Here is a 16991-nt window from a genome sequence, read left to right as displayed (position 1 = left end):
TTCCTGCTGGAAACATATACATAGTTTCTGTAGAACATACTTGTCTTAATAATTACCACCCAAATATCACCAAGTTGGTAAAACCATCTTTTCAAGTTCATAGCACAAAGCTTTACCAGGAATGTCCTTTGAAATTGGATTAAAACATCAGTTAATTGGAACCAGTCTGCTTGGAGCCCTGTCTTAACTGGATTACCTCTACACATGCACTCCCTCCCTCCCACTCACATTATACACGCAAAGAGATACTTTGTGCGTCATTTGTTTGTTCATGCATAAAACAAACATTGATTAAAAGCCAAGTGTGTGAGTCTGTGCCTGTGTTAGGTCACACAAATGCATTGGTAGTATTGTTTCATCATTGTTCATGTTTAAAAAGATAATGCTCAGAGTTCAGCAAAATCTTTAATGTTCAAAAAAAAGAGGATGCTTTAAGGATTTAGTGCTTTCTGCTCTGACCTAAAAGTAGACATTTGAGCCTATAAATGCCAGTAAAAACAGTACTCGTAGAAGAATTTGGTATAGTTTGGTTCTGTGGACTTTGTGCTTAACCTCATTTCTTGTCCTGTGGATATTATTCCTTGGGTACCTGTGACTAAGCATCATATGTATAGTAGTTGTGAAAAGATGATAATGTCTTGAGGGAATACAAATTCTGTCTTTGAGCTCAAAACAGAATTATTCCTTTGTGAGACACCAGTTCCTGAAGATGAAGTTCCTCATGGTATCATTAAATGATTCACTCTGTGCTTACTCGAGGAAGCCTGCAGTTTCATGCATACTGCATTCTTGAAAGTGTAAATGAAAGCACATCTAAGTGTTGAACAAATTGACTAAAAATATGATATGTTTTCTGGTATGATTTTTACGGTTTTGTTTTTTGTTTTTGTTTTTTTTTTGGTATTATGGGATCAACGAATACCTAAATGTACACTGCTATGAATTTCATCCCTGTGCTAGCTCTAATGGTTTTTTTAATCTTTTTTGCCATTCATTTTTATAAAATAAGGGCAAAATTCAGAAGAGTATTACTGTATTTGTATGAATAAACACTGCTGTGCGTTTCTGACAGTGAAATTTTGCCTAGTTTTACGGCCATTCATTAGCTACTGTAGAAAAGGAAGTTAGGGGTATTATGGTAAAAAATCACATCCTTTATCTTTATATGTATTGGTGGTAAGGCTTGCCTTTTTCCTATTTGTAGATCTGTGTCTAGCTTATATATAACACATTAATTTATGTATCAAAGATATTAAGTCTTTTTTTTTGCTTTTGGTTTGTTATTTACCTGTTCTTTGTATATGGTAAATTTTTTTCAACATACAGAGGTTTAACATATTTTATGCTTTCCAGTCTGTATAAAATCTTAACTTTTTCCACCTTTTTAAAATGCTCAGAAAGCCTTCTACATATTGGGTGATATTTTTTCTTGTTTTATGGTGTATATCTACATTTTAAAATACTCACAATTTAATTTGGTTATAAGGTAAGGTGTTAATAACTCTTGTTCCCCTCAAAGTATTTAACTAGTTTGTCAGAGCCAAGTATTGAATGTTTCTTTATTTTTAATATATTCCAAATTTTTTCTGTGTGTTAATATATTTACTAGCTTACATATGAGCTCTAATGAGATTGTATCTCATAATAATGAAGGCTTTAAAATGAGGCAGTGACTGGGAAAGGAGTTTTGTATTTCTGTTTTTGTATAGGAGTTCTGTTTTTGAGATTTATTTTAGCATGTGTTTGTTGATTTACTTTCTGAGTTGTGTGCAGTATTCCAGCAAAATAATCTTTCCATTTTTTTAGTGGGCTCATGTACTTATTAGTATCACCTTCTACTCCGAATCCAGGTGAAATGCTAAGTATGTCATTGAATTGCTGTATTTTAAAGATTTCCTTGTCATTGAGGTTTTTGCTACATTGTTGGAAGCAAAGACCTTCGCTTTATTTAAAGATTTATTTGAGAGAGAGAGCGAGAGAAAGAGCATGCGTGTGCATGCATGGGAGGAGGTGCAGAGGGGGAGGGAGAGGGAGAATCTCAAGGAGACCCCCGCTGAGCAAGGAGCCCAAGGCAGAGCAAGATCACAGGACCCTCAAGAGTTGGATGCTTCACCAACTAAGCCACCCAGGTTCCGCCCCCCCCCCCGGCCTTTGCTTTATTTAAATATATTCTATGCTTTATTTTTTTCCACCCAGAGTAGAGTTTTAAATAATATATCTTTAAAAATTAATTATTGGTAGAATCTGACATTTTTTCTTTCTTTTTCAAGGGAAAAATTTATATACAAATGAATATGTGGCAATTAAACTGGTAAGTTCATGTTTCTAATTTTCCTTATTTTCCTGTTTTGTCTTTGGTGATTAGCTTCTATTTTAATTACTTGTCTGTTTTCATATCATTGATAATTGGAGTGTTTATTGGGAAGGTGATATGCATAACTGGGGTTTTTGTTGTTAAGCTGTGAGCATCAGCACACCCTCAAGTATGTGATAATGTGTGGATGTCTGTGTCTCTCTGTGCCACTAAAACTCCATCCCTTTGATAGCATTACAGAATTTCATTTTCGAGTTTTGGCACAATTTTTCATTTAAAGAAGCTGGCACATTGGCATTTTTAACTACTGAAAAACTAGAAAGCAAAATTTCTCTTAATGATTCCAGCATTTGGACAAAAGTGTCCTTAGTATCTAGGATTACGTTCTTGGAAAATATATTTCCAGGTAGCTTCCAAAATCTCTTTTTCTACTGATATTTTTTATGTGGTAATGCTGGCTCTTGTTTGACCTTCAGGGATTCAGAAATTATTGATGTGAGTGGAGGATAGCAGGGAAAGCAAACTCCCATGGGACCTTTCTGTAGTCCTCACTGTGCCAACAATGACAGCTGGAAGGCGGCTCTTATCTGGAGGAATTGGGATCTGGGAATTTTTATGAGACCTAACTTTCTTCAGGCACAACTTTTCTCTCTGGTTTGCCAGCCAGGTTTCCCTGAGGTTAAGCATGGCTTGGTTTTTCCAGTCTGCTTGCCATTGTCAATCTTGCTTCTGCCAAAATAACCACTGTTATTAGGATAATGTGAGATTAATATATAAGGAGAGACTATTAGGAGAAGAGGCAACAGAAAGAAATAGAAAAATTTTCAGGATGAGATAGAAAACTGTACTACTTAATTTTAAGTGTCTTTGTGATTGCAGACCAAGTTTCGCTGTTTGTTTTCACCGGGAAGTAAAGATACACAGTAGGGTGTGACTCCAGCAGGAGAGACTGGCTGGCTGACCTGTAGTTTGGGACTGGCTTTTGCCTGGATGAGTTCCCCTTAGTTTTAAGGTCTGCTCCTTGGCTTTACCCTGGCAAATCTGGTTAGGTCATGTCTTAAGATTGTCACTGGCAATTAAAGGTGCATTTACAGTAACCATTCAGTTCACATAATCAGTCAAGCTCTCAGAGATGTAAATATTTGGAAGCATTAACTTCTAATTTAAAATGAGATATTTTACTATTACATGTCCCGAATGCCCGAATCAGTATAAACATGTTTGCTTTCTGTAGGCTGATCTGCACAGAAAGCAAGTTAAAATGACAAGGTTCTCTCCTGAGCATGAAATCAGAGCAAGGGGCGGTAGTTTGTATGAATCACTATAGGAGGGCTGAGTTTGCAGGCATTGGACAGTGTCTGAAAGGGCATTGCTGACTTTCATTTCTTTGGAATTCTTCCTTTTTCCATGTTCTAGGCCAGCGGTCTAGGATCTAGACATTGCATGGTGTTGGGAGTGGGGGTGGCACGCAGGGAGGACTGTGGCAATGCCCCCATTCTGTGTTACTGCTCTAGCAGCCCGCAGTGAGCAGCTCCACTCATGGGAGCCCGGGAGTGTTGTTGAACTGACAGGCTGAGGCATATCAACCACGGGGTCAAAGCAAGAGCCACTGCTTTAGGCTGACCTGGCCGTGTCTGTTTCAGTTATTAATTGGTGACCCTTAGGTCTTGTTCTCAGATTTGGGACTTGATTACCCTGCTGGCACCATTGATGCCTTAGTAAATGTTTAGTATGTTATCTTTCAGTCTTATATATACACACACGTGTGTACAACTCTTTTTAGTTTATCTTCATGCCGTATCACTCTCCCCTTAGTTACTGTTTTCCTTCTGTTTTTTGGGACAGTCTCCCTCTGCTCTGATTTGCCCCTTCTTACAAAGCACAGTGATCAGTACTACATTTAATAATTGTGTTTTTTTGGTGAAACTGCCAAATTTTTTGGATCTGTGTCTAGTATTTTGAGGTTTAAGTATGGGGGAGTCACCTTTGCCTTGAATTCATCCAAAGATAGATTGGTAGGACAGAAGACTTTCACACAAACTATTGGACCATAGTTTGGTACTTAGTTTATTAAATATTTTTGTATATAAAATATGTATAAAATTTCCTTATATATTTTCTTGTTTGTATGTATTGTATGTTTTTAACATATAATTTTGTTCAGCACCTGCCTGAAAAGTATTCTCTTGAAAATGTTATGTCTGTCTACTTTCAGTGCCATCTGATTTCTATATTTTGGTACAAATAGGGGCATTTTGATAACATGGTTGTTCACAGAGCAGATTTCAGTGACTACTTTCAGTTCTGCTCTTAGAAAGGTTTTCCCATTTAATGTTATCCTAGTGCAGATTGATAGTTTCTTTCTGGGTAATTTATTAATCTGACCTCAGCTGGTACCCTCATCTGTTGTTGTTTGCACTTATCTAATAACCTGGTGTTCATGAATAATGAAAATGTCAGCCTGTTAGACTTTTGTTATATGGTGGTGTAATAAAATTTTACTGCAAGTAAAGTACTGGAATCAAACTGAACTGACTCACCTAAATTAGATCTGAGTTTCTGTTTTTATCTAGGGAGTTCTAGTGAGTGAATAAGTTATGTATTTAATTTCACTGGTGATTGCATAAGTGGGCATCTTTCATTACATTTTATGGTTATGTACTTCTTTAGAGTTAAGTGAAGAATTTATAGATGTTATAGCACTTACTGTATGGAAGGCACTGTTTTAAGTCATATGTATCAATGTGTGTGTGTGTGTGTGTATATATATATGTAATAGAAATATATATATATATGTAATAGAAATACATATGTAATAGAAATAATTATATGCATATATGCGTAATGAGAAGGATGACGTTTTATTCCTCTTTTATAGAGGAGGAAACTGAGAAGTACAAAAAGGTTAAGTAATTTGCCAAAGCCACTCAGCTAGTACATAGTAGATTTAGGATTCAAACTCAAAACAGTGTAGTTTTAGTGTCTGTGCTTTTAACTAGTCTATCCTGCCTCTCAAGACCTAGGCTCATTGTTTTCTCTTGCAATAATGTTTATGACTGTAATTGTTCCCCTGGGATTTCACTCATTCCTTATCTGAAGTCTTTGTCATGGGTTATAGTTTTCATTATGATATGTCTTGGTATAGATTTGTTGTTAGTTCTTTCGTTTGGGATCCTCATTCCTCCTCAGTCTGTGGTTTGTTGTCTTTCATCAGTTGTCGAAGATTCATAGCAATTACTTTTTCAGTCGTTACTTCTGCTCACTTCTTTCCCTCCTGTCCTCCTGAGACTCTTATCAGATGTCTGTTGGACTTTCTCATTGTATTGTCTAGGTCTCTGATCTTTTTTTTTTTTCTGTATTTTCCATTTTTCTTCTTTCATAATGCATTCCATATAATTTCTATGGAAGCATTCTACATCATTTTCTAGTTCTGTAGACATTTTCCCATATATCTTCCAGTTTCCAAAGTCTCTTCTATTGTGTTATTTTCCTGGCAGACTGAGTTTGCAAGTTCAGTTATTGAAGTCTTAAAGTTTTGAAGTTCTATTGGTTTTGTTTAAATATTGTTACTTTGTTATACTTTCCTACTGGATCTTGTACAGATTTCCTATTACTTTGTTAATAGTTTCCTGTTTTCTGCAGATATTTTCACACATTATTTATTTCTTATATCTAGAGTCTCTGATGCTTTGGTTTATGTTGTTTTCTTTGTGTGTGTATATAAATCTTAAAAACATTATGTTGAGTGAAAAAAGCTGGACACACACATATAAAACCTATAGTGTATAATGTCATTTATATGAAATCCACCAACCGATGAAACTCATCCAAAGGTGTTAGAAGTCAACAAGTGACTGCCTCTGAGGGACGGATGATGGAAATGTTCTAAAGGGTTTTTGAAGTGATAATTGTGGAAGTATATGTCGTTAACTAAGCTCATGGATGTAATGCTATGAACTATGTATTTTATTGTAAGCTATACCCTAGTTAAAAAAATTTGAAAAACATCTTGCTCCTGTCAAAATTTTCGTATTTTCATCTTTGTTTTTTCTCACTTGTCTGTGACTTCCTTTAACCTAGAACCTTTACATCAGAAATACACAGTTCAGAGGTGAATTCCTTGGGAGCGGAAGAGAAAGAGTAAGGGCCACTGTTTTCCCTAGTCATGAATGTTCGGAGTATAATTTTCTTCAGGGTCAAAGAGTCAAACATATAGATTTCCTCACTGCTTCTTCTAATAGGCATTTAACCTTATGTACATTTATGGCATCAGTTGATATCAATTAAATGTAAAGTTGATTTTTATTTGGATCTAACCTTAGAGAAAGATGCCTAGTAGAATATTAAATTATATAAGAGGTGACACCAAGATTTATATCATTTGGGATTGTGGCCTAGTGATGTTTTAATAATTTTAATTTTAATAATTTAAATATTTTTTTGTTATTTTTGTTTATTTTTTAATTAGGAGCCCATGAAATCCAGAGCACCACAGCTACATTTGGAATACAGATTCTACAAGCAGTTAGGATCTGGAGGTAAAGTCTTATATTAATTTTTAAATTTGTAATAAAATAAATTGTTATAGTAACTCTTTGGTTTCAAAGAATAGTATTTTAAATTTGGTTGGAACGAATCACTTCTTAAGGCTATGCTGACAAGACATTTCCTTAATGTCTTAATGTTCTTATTTTATTTTATTTTTAAAAAATTTTAAAAAGATTTTATTTATTTATGTGTCAGAGAGGGAGAGAGAGAGAGAGGAGGGCAGGCAGAGGGAGAAGCAGGCTCCCTCCTGAGCAAGAAGCCCTATGGCAGGACTTGATCCCAGTACTGTGGGATCATGACCTGAGCCAAAGGCAGATGCTTAACCGACTAAAGCCACCCAAGTATCCCTCTTTTTATATTAATGATGACAGTTTTTGGAGCTTACTGTGTTGGTGCTAATATGAATAGAGAACATTGTGAAAAAAATTCAATTTGAGTATACAAGATGCAAATGACTTCTATAGTTAGCCTTTTGGGATATTATAGTTACTGAAATGACTTATGACATAATGGTAGGCTGAAGAATGGTCCCGTAAAAGATATCCATATCATAATCCTTGGAACCTGTAAATTTACCTTTGCAGGTATGATGAAGTTAAGGATGTTGCAATGGGTAGATTATTCTTGGTTATCTGAGTATCTCCTAAACACAGTCACAAATATCTTTGTAAAGACAGGCAGAGGGATATTTTATATACACAGAAGAAGAGAAGGCAAAGTGGCTACAAAGGCAGAGATTGGAGTGATAGAGCCATACCCAGGGAATGCTGGCAGTCACGAAAATCTGAAAGAGGCTTCTAGGATTCTCCCTTAGAACCTTCAGGGGAAACATGCCCCTGCCAACACCTTGATTCAATTTAATGAGACTGACTTCAGATTTCTGGCCTCCAGATCTGTGACAAAATAAATTGCTGTTTTAAGCTACAAGTATGCAGTAATTACATTGGCTGTAGGAAGTTAATACAGGTGAATTTTTTTTTTAGTGCAGGTGTATTTTTATGTAAACTCTAAAGTTAGTGAGAATGGATATTTTTTACCATTGGAAAAAACTAACGAGAAAATTTCCTATAGTATGTTGCATTGCCTTTACGTGGAAGCCTCTCACAGCTATACTTTTTCTGTTTACTTCTGTTCTGCTAACTGTAATGATTTTGTATGTGTAGTTTCTTATCAGATAGGGATATTTTGTTTCCCTGGATTTAATAAAATGAAATTTTTTCATGTATCTTTTTGGAAGCACATGTTTACATTCTAGATGATAGAGCTGAGCACTTCTTAACGCATTATTAATTTTGCACATTCTTTTTTTCTAATAGCATACTTTTCAAATGAGTGGTCACTGTGGGGACAATATGTTGACATTTTATATTACTGTAGGCTTTTTTTTTTTATCACTGTAGGCTTCTTATAATGCATATCTAAGTCTGATACAGACAGCCCTCTAGGAGTTATCAAAATTATCACTGACAACTGAGATTTAAAGGATAGGGGAATAGAACTAATTATATGTGAAACCGTACATATTAGTTAGGACTAGCAAGTGATAGAAAGCCCTAAGAAACTAAGTGGGAAAAAAAAAAAAAGTTTATTGGCTCATCTACTGGAAATTCAGAGAAAGGACCTATTTATAAGACGTTGTATCCAGGATTTCAAATACTGCCATCAGGGACATTCTTGAATTTGTTTCTATGCTTTGCCTTTGTGTGTCTGTGTGTGTGCAGGCTTCATTTTCTGATTTGCCATTTTTATGAGATGGCAGAGGTGGTTACCAGTAGCCTAACTCAGCAATTATAATGTCATTTCTTTCCTGAAAATTCTAGCAAAAGTTCTAGGAGTGAATCATACTGTCTTATTTTGTGTCCCATGCCTTTCCTTGTTTTAATTGCTATGAATTTGATTGCACAAACTTAGATCTTTTGCTCATCTCAGAAGCTACCTGAAACTCTGGGACTGAGAATGGGGCGAGGTGGTTGCCTGTAGGGAAACAGAGGTGTTAATCAGAAGGAAGATTGGATGCTGGGGAGATACAGACAACAGATCGATCATTACTTACATAGTAAAGCTATCATTTGGAAAAATAGAATTGAGCACTTTAATTAGAGAAGAATGAATAAGTCAGTTTAGAGTTTAGGGAGTCATTGAATTGAATACCAGAGGTACACTTAATTTTATTATTAGATTCTTTGCCTTTTTTAACTTTTAAAATTATGTCAGAGTAGTAATAAAAATGAAGCCTATGTCTTTACCACTTGAATGACTTAGGGCTGCAGTGTTCCACAGTGACAGGGCCCACCATGTAGAGGACAATCTGTATATGTCAGAGTGCTCCCCCGTGCTCCATGGCATAGCATTTACATAGATCGAAATATGAATGGTTTTGCATGAAGCTGACAAAAGTGTGAATGTTTTTGAATATTTTATGTGAATCATGTGAATGTAGGTTACTACATAGTTTTTTTTATCAATCATGAATTTTAAAAACATTTTTGAGTGCCCATGTGAGCTTTGTAGAAAAGCAAGAGTTTAGTTGTTTGGGGAGGGACTGATGATTTTAAAATAGTTTGATTTTGGGGGTGCTGGCTGGCTCAGTCAGTACAGCATGTGACTCTAGATCTCAGGGTCCAGAGTTCAAGCCCCACAGTGGGCGCGGAGCCTACCAAAAAAAAAGAAAAGTTTGATTTTGGAATTGATACTTGAAAGGATTGTATTTTCAAACTGCTCTTAATCATAAATGAGCCGTTCAAAGTAATTTAACTTATAACTCTCTTAAGGTACTTTAAGTTTTATTTAAGTAGCAGTTTGCTTGTTAGTGTTCTCTTTAAAAATAGGTAAAATTAATCAATATCCAGACGATTTAGTGAATTCAAACTTGACCACAAGAATACAGGCAGTCCATTTCAAAAGTGGGGAGAGGGCTTGCATAGAAGTGGGGAAAGGGCTTGAATAGACGTTTCTCCAAATATATACAGATGGCCCATAAGCACCTGAAAAGATGCTCAGTGTCAGTAATCATTAGGGAAATGTAAATCAAAACTACAAAGCTATACCACTTCATACCCATAGAATGGCTGATATCAAACAAATGAAAAACAAACCAGCAACCAATAAACAAGTGTTGGTATGAATGTGGAAAAATATAGATCTTTGTGCATTGCTGGTGGGAATGTAAAATGGTACAGCTGCAGACATTATGGAAAACAGTTTCTCAAAAAAAATTAAACATAGAATTATCATTTGATCCAGCAATCCCACCTCTTGTTATCTGTCCCAAAGATTGCACGCTAACAGATATTTGTACACCCGTGTTCAGAGCAGCAGGATTTGCAGTAGCCAGAGGTCGAAACAACCTAAGCGTCCGTCAGTGGATGGATGGATAAACGTGATCTATACATACAATGAAATATTAATCAGCCTTTTTTTCTTTTTTAAGATTTTGTTTATTTGAGAGAGAGAGAAAGAGAGTGCATGAGCAGGGGCAGGGTCAGAGGGAGAAGCAGACTCCCTGCTTAGCTGGGAGCCTGATGTGGGACTCGATCCTGGGACTCTAGGATCGTGACCTGAGCTGAAGGCAGATGCTTAACTGACTGAGCCACCCAGGCGCCCTGTAATATTATTCAGTCTTAGAAAAGAAGGAAAGTTTGGACACATGCTACAATATACATGAGCCTCGAGAACATTTTGCTAACTAAAATAAGCCTGTCACAAAAGGACAAATACTACGTGATTCCACTTATTTGAGGCATCTAGAGTAGTCAGATTCATAGAGACAGGCAGCAGAATGGGGGTTGCCAGGGCATGAGGGGTAGGGAAATGGAAAAATATTATTTCATGGGTATGGAGTTTCTGTATGAAGTGATGAAAGAGTTCTGGAGATGGGTCGTGGTGACGGTTGCACTGCATTGTGAATATTTACCTCATGTCACTGACCTGTATACTTACAAATGGTTAAAATAACACATTTTATGTCATGTATGCCTGACCATAATAAAAACAAAAATTAAAAGGTGGATTTATTCAGAATTATTTATTTATTGAGCTGTCTGTGAAAACGTATGTAATTTCTCTAGTTCTGCCTGTCTGGGTTTTGAACCTCCTGTAAATCCGTAAGTCTCTCGTTCTCTTTCTCTAACTGCCTTGAGAATATCCCTGTTTTCTCTCTCATTTGTTCACTGAATCCGTTCTATACAGACAGTGGGACTGTACAACTTTAGTACATGGATGAGGGGCTGCTTCTCTCTTACTGTTTAGCTTTCCATAGGATTCGAATACTGTATTTTATACCACGATCACTTTCTGTGATAGCGAAAATGTAATGTATTGAATAGTCTTGTTTTGTCACATCTAGTCAGCACATTTACTGAGTCAAACGAAGATCTAGATTTGGGAGTCATCAGCGCATAGGTGGTTTCTACAGCTAAGGGAATGGCTGAGATCCCCCAGGGGAGAGTACAGAGCGTGACAGGGGAAGAGGAACAGAGACAAAACCACGCTGACCACGGCGTTGGGCACGAATGACTTTGTCAGTAATAAAAGCCATGACAGCAGTAGTTTACACAAGTGAAGGATGTTTTGTGAGGAAAAATAAACAAGGAGTTCTCAGACAATTGTAGGGTTGATACAGCTGCTCCAGAGTAAGGTATCGGCTCTCTTTAGCTTCCTGCTTCTGTTTTTAGTATGTGGCTTTCATCGTAAGATCCAGAATTTTTTGAAACCAGAGGGATGGGGAAAAAGATGAAATTGGTGTCTAAAAAAGGATTACTTCCAATTCTTTATCTCTTTCCTCCATTCTTAAAATTTAGTCATGCATGTATGTATGTCCCTAGTGGAATGAGAAATTCTTTATACCTAGCATTTCGCTCCCTCCATTCTTTTCTCCTTACTTTTCCAGTGATTTTTCTCTCTTCCCAAAGACCTGTTTGTTCTTTTGGATTATCTTGTGCCATCAGTGGCTCACCCATTCCAGCTGAAAATGTTAGTTGCCTTTGATTTCTGCCAACTGGGATGATCACAAAGTTCTGTCATACCGTTTAGCATAAAATCCAAATTTCTTTCTCTTTCTACTAATCCACTTTTTGGTTGCTCTCAACTTACTGTTCCTTGAAACGATCTCATTTTCATCTGTCTGTATTCTCCTTTGTGGAGTGTCTTTCTCTCTCAGTGAATTCCTTTTCTTCAGGCCCTAGGTAAATGTCACCTCTTTTGCAATGCGTTTCCTGACACTGTTTTGTTTCTCTCCAGAAATGCTTCTTCTTTGACCTGACATTATTTTGAATATATCTTTAGTTTTCTTGTATCATATTATATTACATTATTATTTGCTTATGTCTGTCTTCTCCACTAACATTTGAATTCTTTGAGGGCGGTGAAATGATATATTTGCCTTTTTATCCTTGAAACTGAGCAGAATGCTTGACAATTGTAGTTCCTTTGTAGATGGTTGAAATGGTAAATTCTTAAATGAGCAAGACTGTTTTCTCTTAGTGGATGTGCAGTTGTGATATATAATTCCCAAAATTTCCTATAGTTTTTCTTTTAACTTCTGTGATTGGTGTTGGAAGTTTGATATGTCAGTATTATAAAGATTGTTATGTTATTAAATTTTTAGTTCATTTCATTTCTGACATAGAAGCATAGCCATACCATTTCAAAAATTTTATTTGTTTTAACTTATTTCATTGGTATTATTCTCTAATTGGGCAAATTTAATTCCTCATTTTAGGGATCTGGAAGTAGAAGGAAAAAATCAATAATACGTATTTTTTAAAATAATGGAAATGATAAACTGAGAAGATAGCCAGATAATTATCTAATTAACTGAACTGTAAAGTTCAGCCATCTAAAAATAATCACTTTCTAGAGAAGCATAGGTTTTAATTATTAGAATAATCCATTTTTTAATTTACTTGAAATAAGTTTAGTTGAATTATTGATACTTGATGAGAATGCATGGACTATGTTTTGAAATTTATGGGGTATTTTTCTCTGAAGATCAGTGATTCTGCATATTGCTTCTTTATGTTAATTCTTCACATCACATGGTTTTCATGGGCTCTCTTGGGGAAAACTTTGCCTTATTTATTCCTCAGAATTTCTTTATTAGCTGATAATCTTTCTAACAGAAAGTAAAATAACCTTTCTTTGTCATAAATTCTTACCGAAGGAAGTAGAATAATCTTTTTCCTGTTATAAATTACTGTTGTTGGCAATCTGCAACTAAGTGCTGTTAAACACCATTTGAGACCATGTGTATGTTAAATCGTTGTTTCTAAGTGAGTGCCTTGGCTTTTTGATGTGCCCTGAACTATGTAGTTCTAAACAGTAATTTGCTGATAGCAGCAGTGGCTCTTTCTAAAATGATACCTCTCCATAGTATTGCCTTTCAGGAGCTGTTAAAAGAGCTCCTCTCCCTGCCTTGTTCTGACCCCTCTGCCTTCTTGGTTTGTGCCTTGTTAAAAAGTCAGGATTTAGGTGTTGCCTCTGTGTTTTGCTCTGGTTTACAGATGCCTCCATTTTCACATCCTTTTCAAGACAAATTTGTCTGCTAGCTAAATGTGTGTTGGTGATTCCATAATGTATGGAAATTTGATCATACTGTTTACTTTAAAGAAAGGTTGTGAGTAATAGTACAAAGCTTTTAAACCTGGCTATATCCATTTATTAACATCTAAATTTCCTTTTGTTCATTGAGAAGCCTGATTAGAGTTTTTCTGTGTTGAAGAAATTTAAGAAACTCCATTCTTTCTGTGTCCATTTTTAAAGTGTCTATTTGAGAAAACTGAAAGAAAATATTGTAAAAACCATGAAAGTGAAGTGAATAAACTAATTAGAATATCACCTGTTGTATTTTGGTATTAACAAACATAATAAAGAAAAGTATATGGGTGAGCCAGTGGTGAGTGTAGACTTAATCTCAGCTCGGATAACCAACAGTTGATGAAGCAGCTTCCGAGAGTTCCCTTTTCTGTCTTAGCTGAATTGCATTTAGAAGACCTCTTAAGTATACGTACGATTTCTCATTCCTTACAGAGGCCTCTCTGTATGGGAATTTCTGTCAGTTATGCATTGCTGAACTTTTACTGATTTATACGTGAGTATGTATGTATATTGCTGCTTTTGATAGAAGCATACAAAGTTTTTGTGTTAAAGTCCTTACAGTTGATGGAGAATGTATACATTTAAAGAATGGTATGTGTTACCAATCTAAGAAGCAAGGGCTAACTGTTAGTGGTTTTAGTTTGGTTTATATGGAATAGTTGTATGTGATGTGGTAATTATAGTATTTTTAGTGAGAAATTAATCACATAAGCATCTTAAATTAAAAAAACCAGACCTTTGAATAGGGTAGGACTAAATGGTGATCGATTTAATTTTCTAAAATGCAGCATCGTTTTTAAATTTCTCTGTGTAATAATATGAAGATTAAAAGTGTAAAGCCATTAAAAACAGTTTGATGATTTCATATTTCATTTTTATTTTTGATTTAAATATTAAAGTAGCTCATTTTAAGAAAATCTGTAAACTAGAAGCTTGGGGGTAAAAATGATACAGAGAATTTATTTTTTCCGTAATTAATTAGGCCCAGAGGATAATAACTGAATAATGACTAATGTAACATTACATAACAAATATAATTTTATTCAGTATTCATGCAGTATATATATTTTTTAATATATTTTTTTAAGCATTTTATTTATTTATTTGACAGAGATAGAGACAGCCAGCGAGAGAGGGAACACAAGCAGGGGGAGCGGGAGAGGAAGAAGCAGGCTCATAGTGGAGGAGCCTGATGTGGGGCTCGATCCCATAACGCCGGGATCACGCCCTGAGCCGAAGGCAGGCGCTTAACCGCTGTGCCACCCAGGCGCCCCTCATGCAATATTTTTTTATTCATGTAGTATTCAGTATAATGAACAATACTTGTTTGTAGGTATTGTTATTTTTTTAATGTTCTCTGAGATTTAGAATAATCTCAGTGTGTAAATAGAATTACCACAGAAAGGACTGTTTTTTTTTCTTCTTTTTACAGTGGGGTGGCTTTATTTTATTTGGGGTTAATTGGTAGAATTTTCTTACTAAATGTGGGTGCTGGAATTTAATGGAGCCGCTGTTGGCCAAGTCTGGAACTCAGTGCACCTGCTTTTTCACATCGGAACTTGCTGTTCAGCTGGGTCATCAATTCTCAAACTTTTGGGTCTCAGGATCCTTTTTTACCCTTCAAACTTTGAAGATCCCAGAGACTTTTTGTTGTTGTGAGTTATAGCTACCAATATTTATTTACCATATGAGAAATTAAAACAAATATAAAAATGTTGCTATATTAATTCATTTTAAAATAACACTAATGTTTTAAAATCACAACTAACCCATATTTTCCAAATCAAAAAATGTGAGAAAAGCATCTTTATTTTACAAATTTGCCCAGTTCTTTAATGTCTGGCTTACTAGAAAACAGCTAGATTCTCCTTATCTTCTTCTTTGTTCAGTCCGTTGCCATGTCATATGTCATGTAACCTCTGGAAAATTTGTTTGCTTGTGAGAGAAGGAGAGTGAAAAAGGTAAATGACATCTTAGTGTTATTTTACAAATAATTTTGATGTCATTGACCTCCTGAAAGGGTCTCATGGGCCCCTCCCTATGTGTCTCCAGGTCAGGTGTTGAGCACTGCTGAGCTAAGAGTGTGAGCATTTATGTTAAAGGTTAAGAACACCTTAAAGTAAAACTTCCTTGGAAAAGAATATAGCCTATGTGATAATTCTGTATAGTATTTCTAATCAGATTTTATGTTTTCTTGAGCACATCTGTAGAGTTCAAATAACCTAATCAGAATGTTAATGCTTTTGTTCTAGTTCTTCCCATAAGAACAATACCAGACCTGAAAACGGAAAGAAACATCACGATATTATTTCTTTTAATGATAATGTTTAACTATCGCCCAACTCTAAGGAACTGAGGTACTTCAGTACCTGGCACAAAGTACTAAGCAGTCTTTTAAGAGTGTTTGTTAGACCTCCTAATGTTGTCCTGTGACTTAAATTAATGTTTTGTCACTTAAATGGAAGGCTGAAATATAAAATAAAGTGTTTAATAAAATCAGTTTTAGGAGACTAAGGGTGAGATTGTATTTTCAAATAACATATGAAATTTTGTATTTTTGCCCATTCTTCAGCTTTCCTTGGGGAAAGATATACTTGTCTTGAAGATTGGTATGAATAAGCAGCCCTGAAAATTAGTGATATTGGAAATTATCAGAACTAACTTCCATAAATTCACAGGGGATGGCTTTTTATAGTAGTCTCACAAAGAATTTTAGAACAATTCAAATTGGGTGCAGTGTAAGGTTATAGTTGAAACTTCACTGGTTTAAGACCAAATGCAAAGCTTTCTTCTGCCTCTGAGTTGGTTTGCCTTCATGCAATTCAGTAGCCAGGTACTTTGATCAAGAGGCATGGGTAATAATGTAACACCTCATTACTCTTCCTTCTAAGCCTTCTTTCTGCTTTTCTCTCTCGCCCTCTTTTCCTTCATCTCTCCTTCCATAAATCCGGTTCCTGATGGTCTCGCCTCCCGTATTCATATTGGCTATGATTGTTCTGTTTTGTTTTTGCTTAGGGTACTCCCCAGCTCCTGTTCATTAGTTGCAATGTTTCCTAACTCCTAACAATTTAATTTTGTTTGCTCAGCGTTAGAAAACCGCCCAGACTTGTCCTGGGAAATGAAATTCTAGTTTGACCTTTACAGTGTTTGCTTTACGTTCTTGATTTTTTAAGAAAAATGATAACTCTTGATTTTATACTTCAGTGACATGAAATTTAATACTTCAGTGACATTATTAATACCTAAGAAGTTTGTACACTTATTGATTCATAGAACAGTATGTATCTTAAAGAGTCATTTAGAGTTATCTTTTTTTATTCCCCAAAGATTTATACTGAGTCATATTTTAAGGTAAAATTATGTTGCATGATAAAGCTGAAGTATTTTCGTTCAAATTGTAGACTAAGTGTTAAATTTACTCGGTAAAATGTAATGGTATTTATGGAATTTAGCCATCATGAGTAAGGTAGGGATACGTAATTTTGAGACACTTTGAAGCCATTAAAGAAAGGAAGTTTTTGAGAAAACTGAAAGA

General features: G+C 35.5%; 1 protein-coding gene across 8 annotated transcripts in view; it reads left to right on the top strand.

The window, feature by feature from the left end:
- The window catches only part of CSNK1G3 (casein kinase 1 gamma 3), a 109670-nt gene that overhangs the window by 41924 nt on the left and 50755 nt on the right, over positions 1-16991 (top strand). For all 8 annotated transcript variants that reach the window (XM_040622534.1, XM_040622533.1, XM_040622532.1 and 5 more), the window contains exons 3-4: positions 2271-2311; positions 6783-6852. In XM_040622534.1, coding sequence (XP_040478468.1) covers positions 2271-2311; positions 6783-6852 — 111 coding nt within the window. The remainder of the gene's footprint in view (positions 1-2270; positions 2312-6782; positions 6853-16991) is intronic.

This window comes from Ursus maritimus, unplaced genomic scaffold (genome assembly GCF_017311325.1).
Source record: "Ursus maritimus isolate PB19 unplaced genomic scaffold, ASM1731132v1 scaffold_5, whole genome shotgun sequence".
Taxonomy (NCBI): domain Eukaryota; kingdom Metazoa; phylum Chordata; class Mammalia; order Carnivora; family Ursidae; genus Ursus; species Ursus maritimus.
The sequence above is the reverse complement of the archived record's forward strand: the minus strand, read 5'-3'. Positions and strand labels throughout refer to the sequence as shown.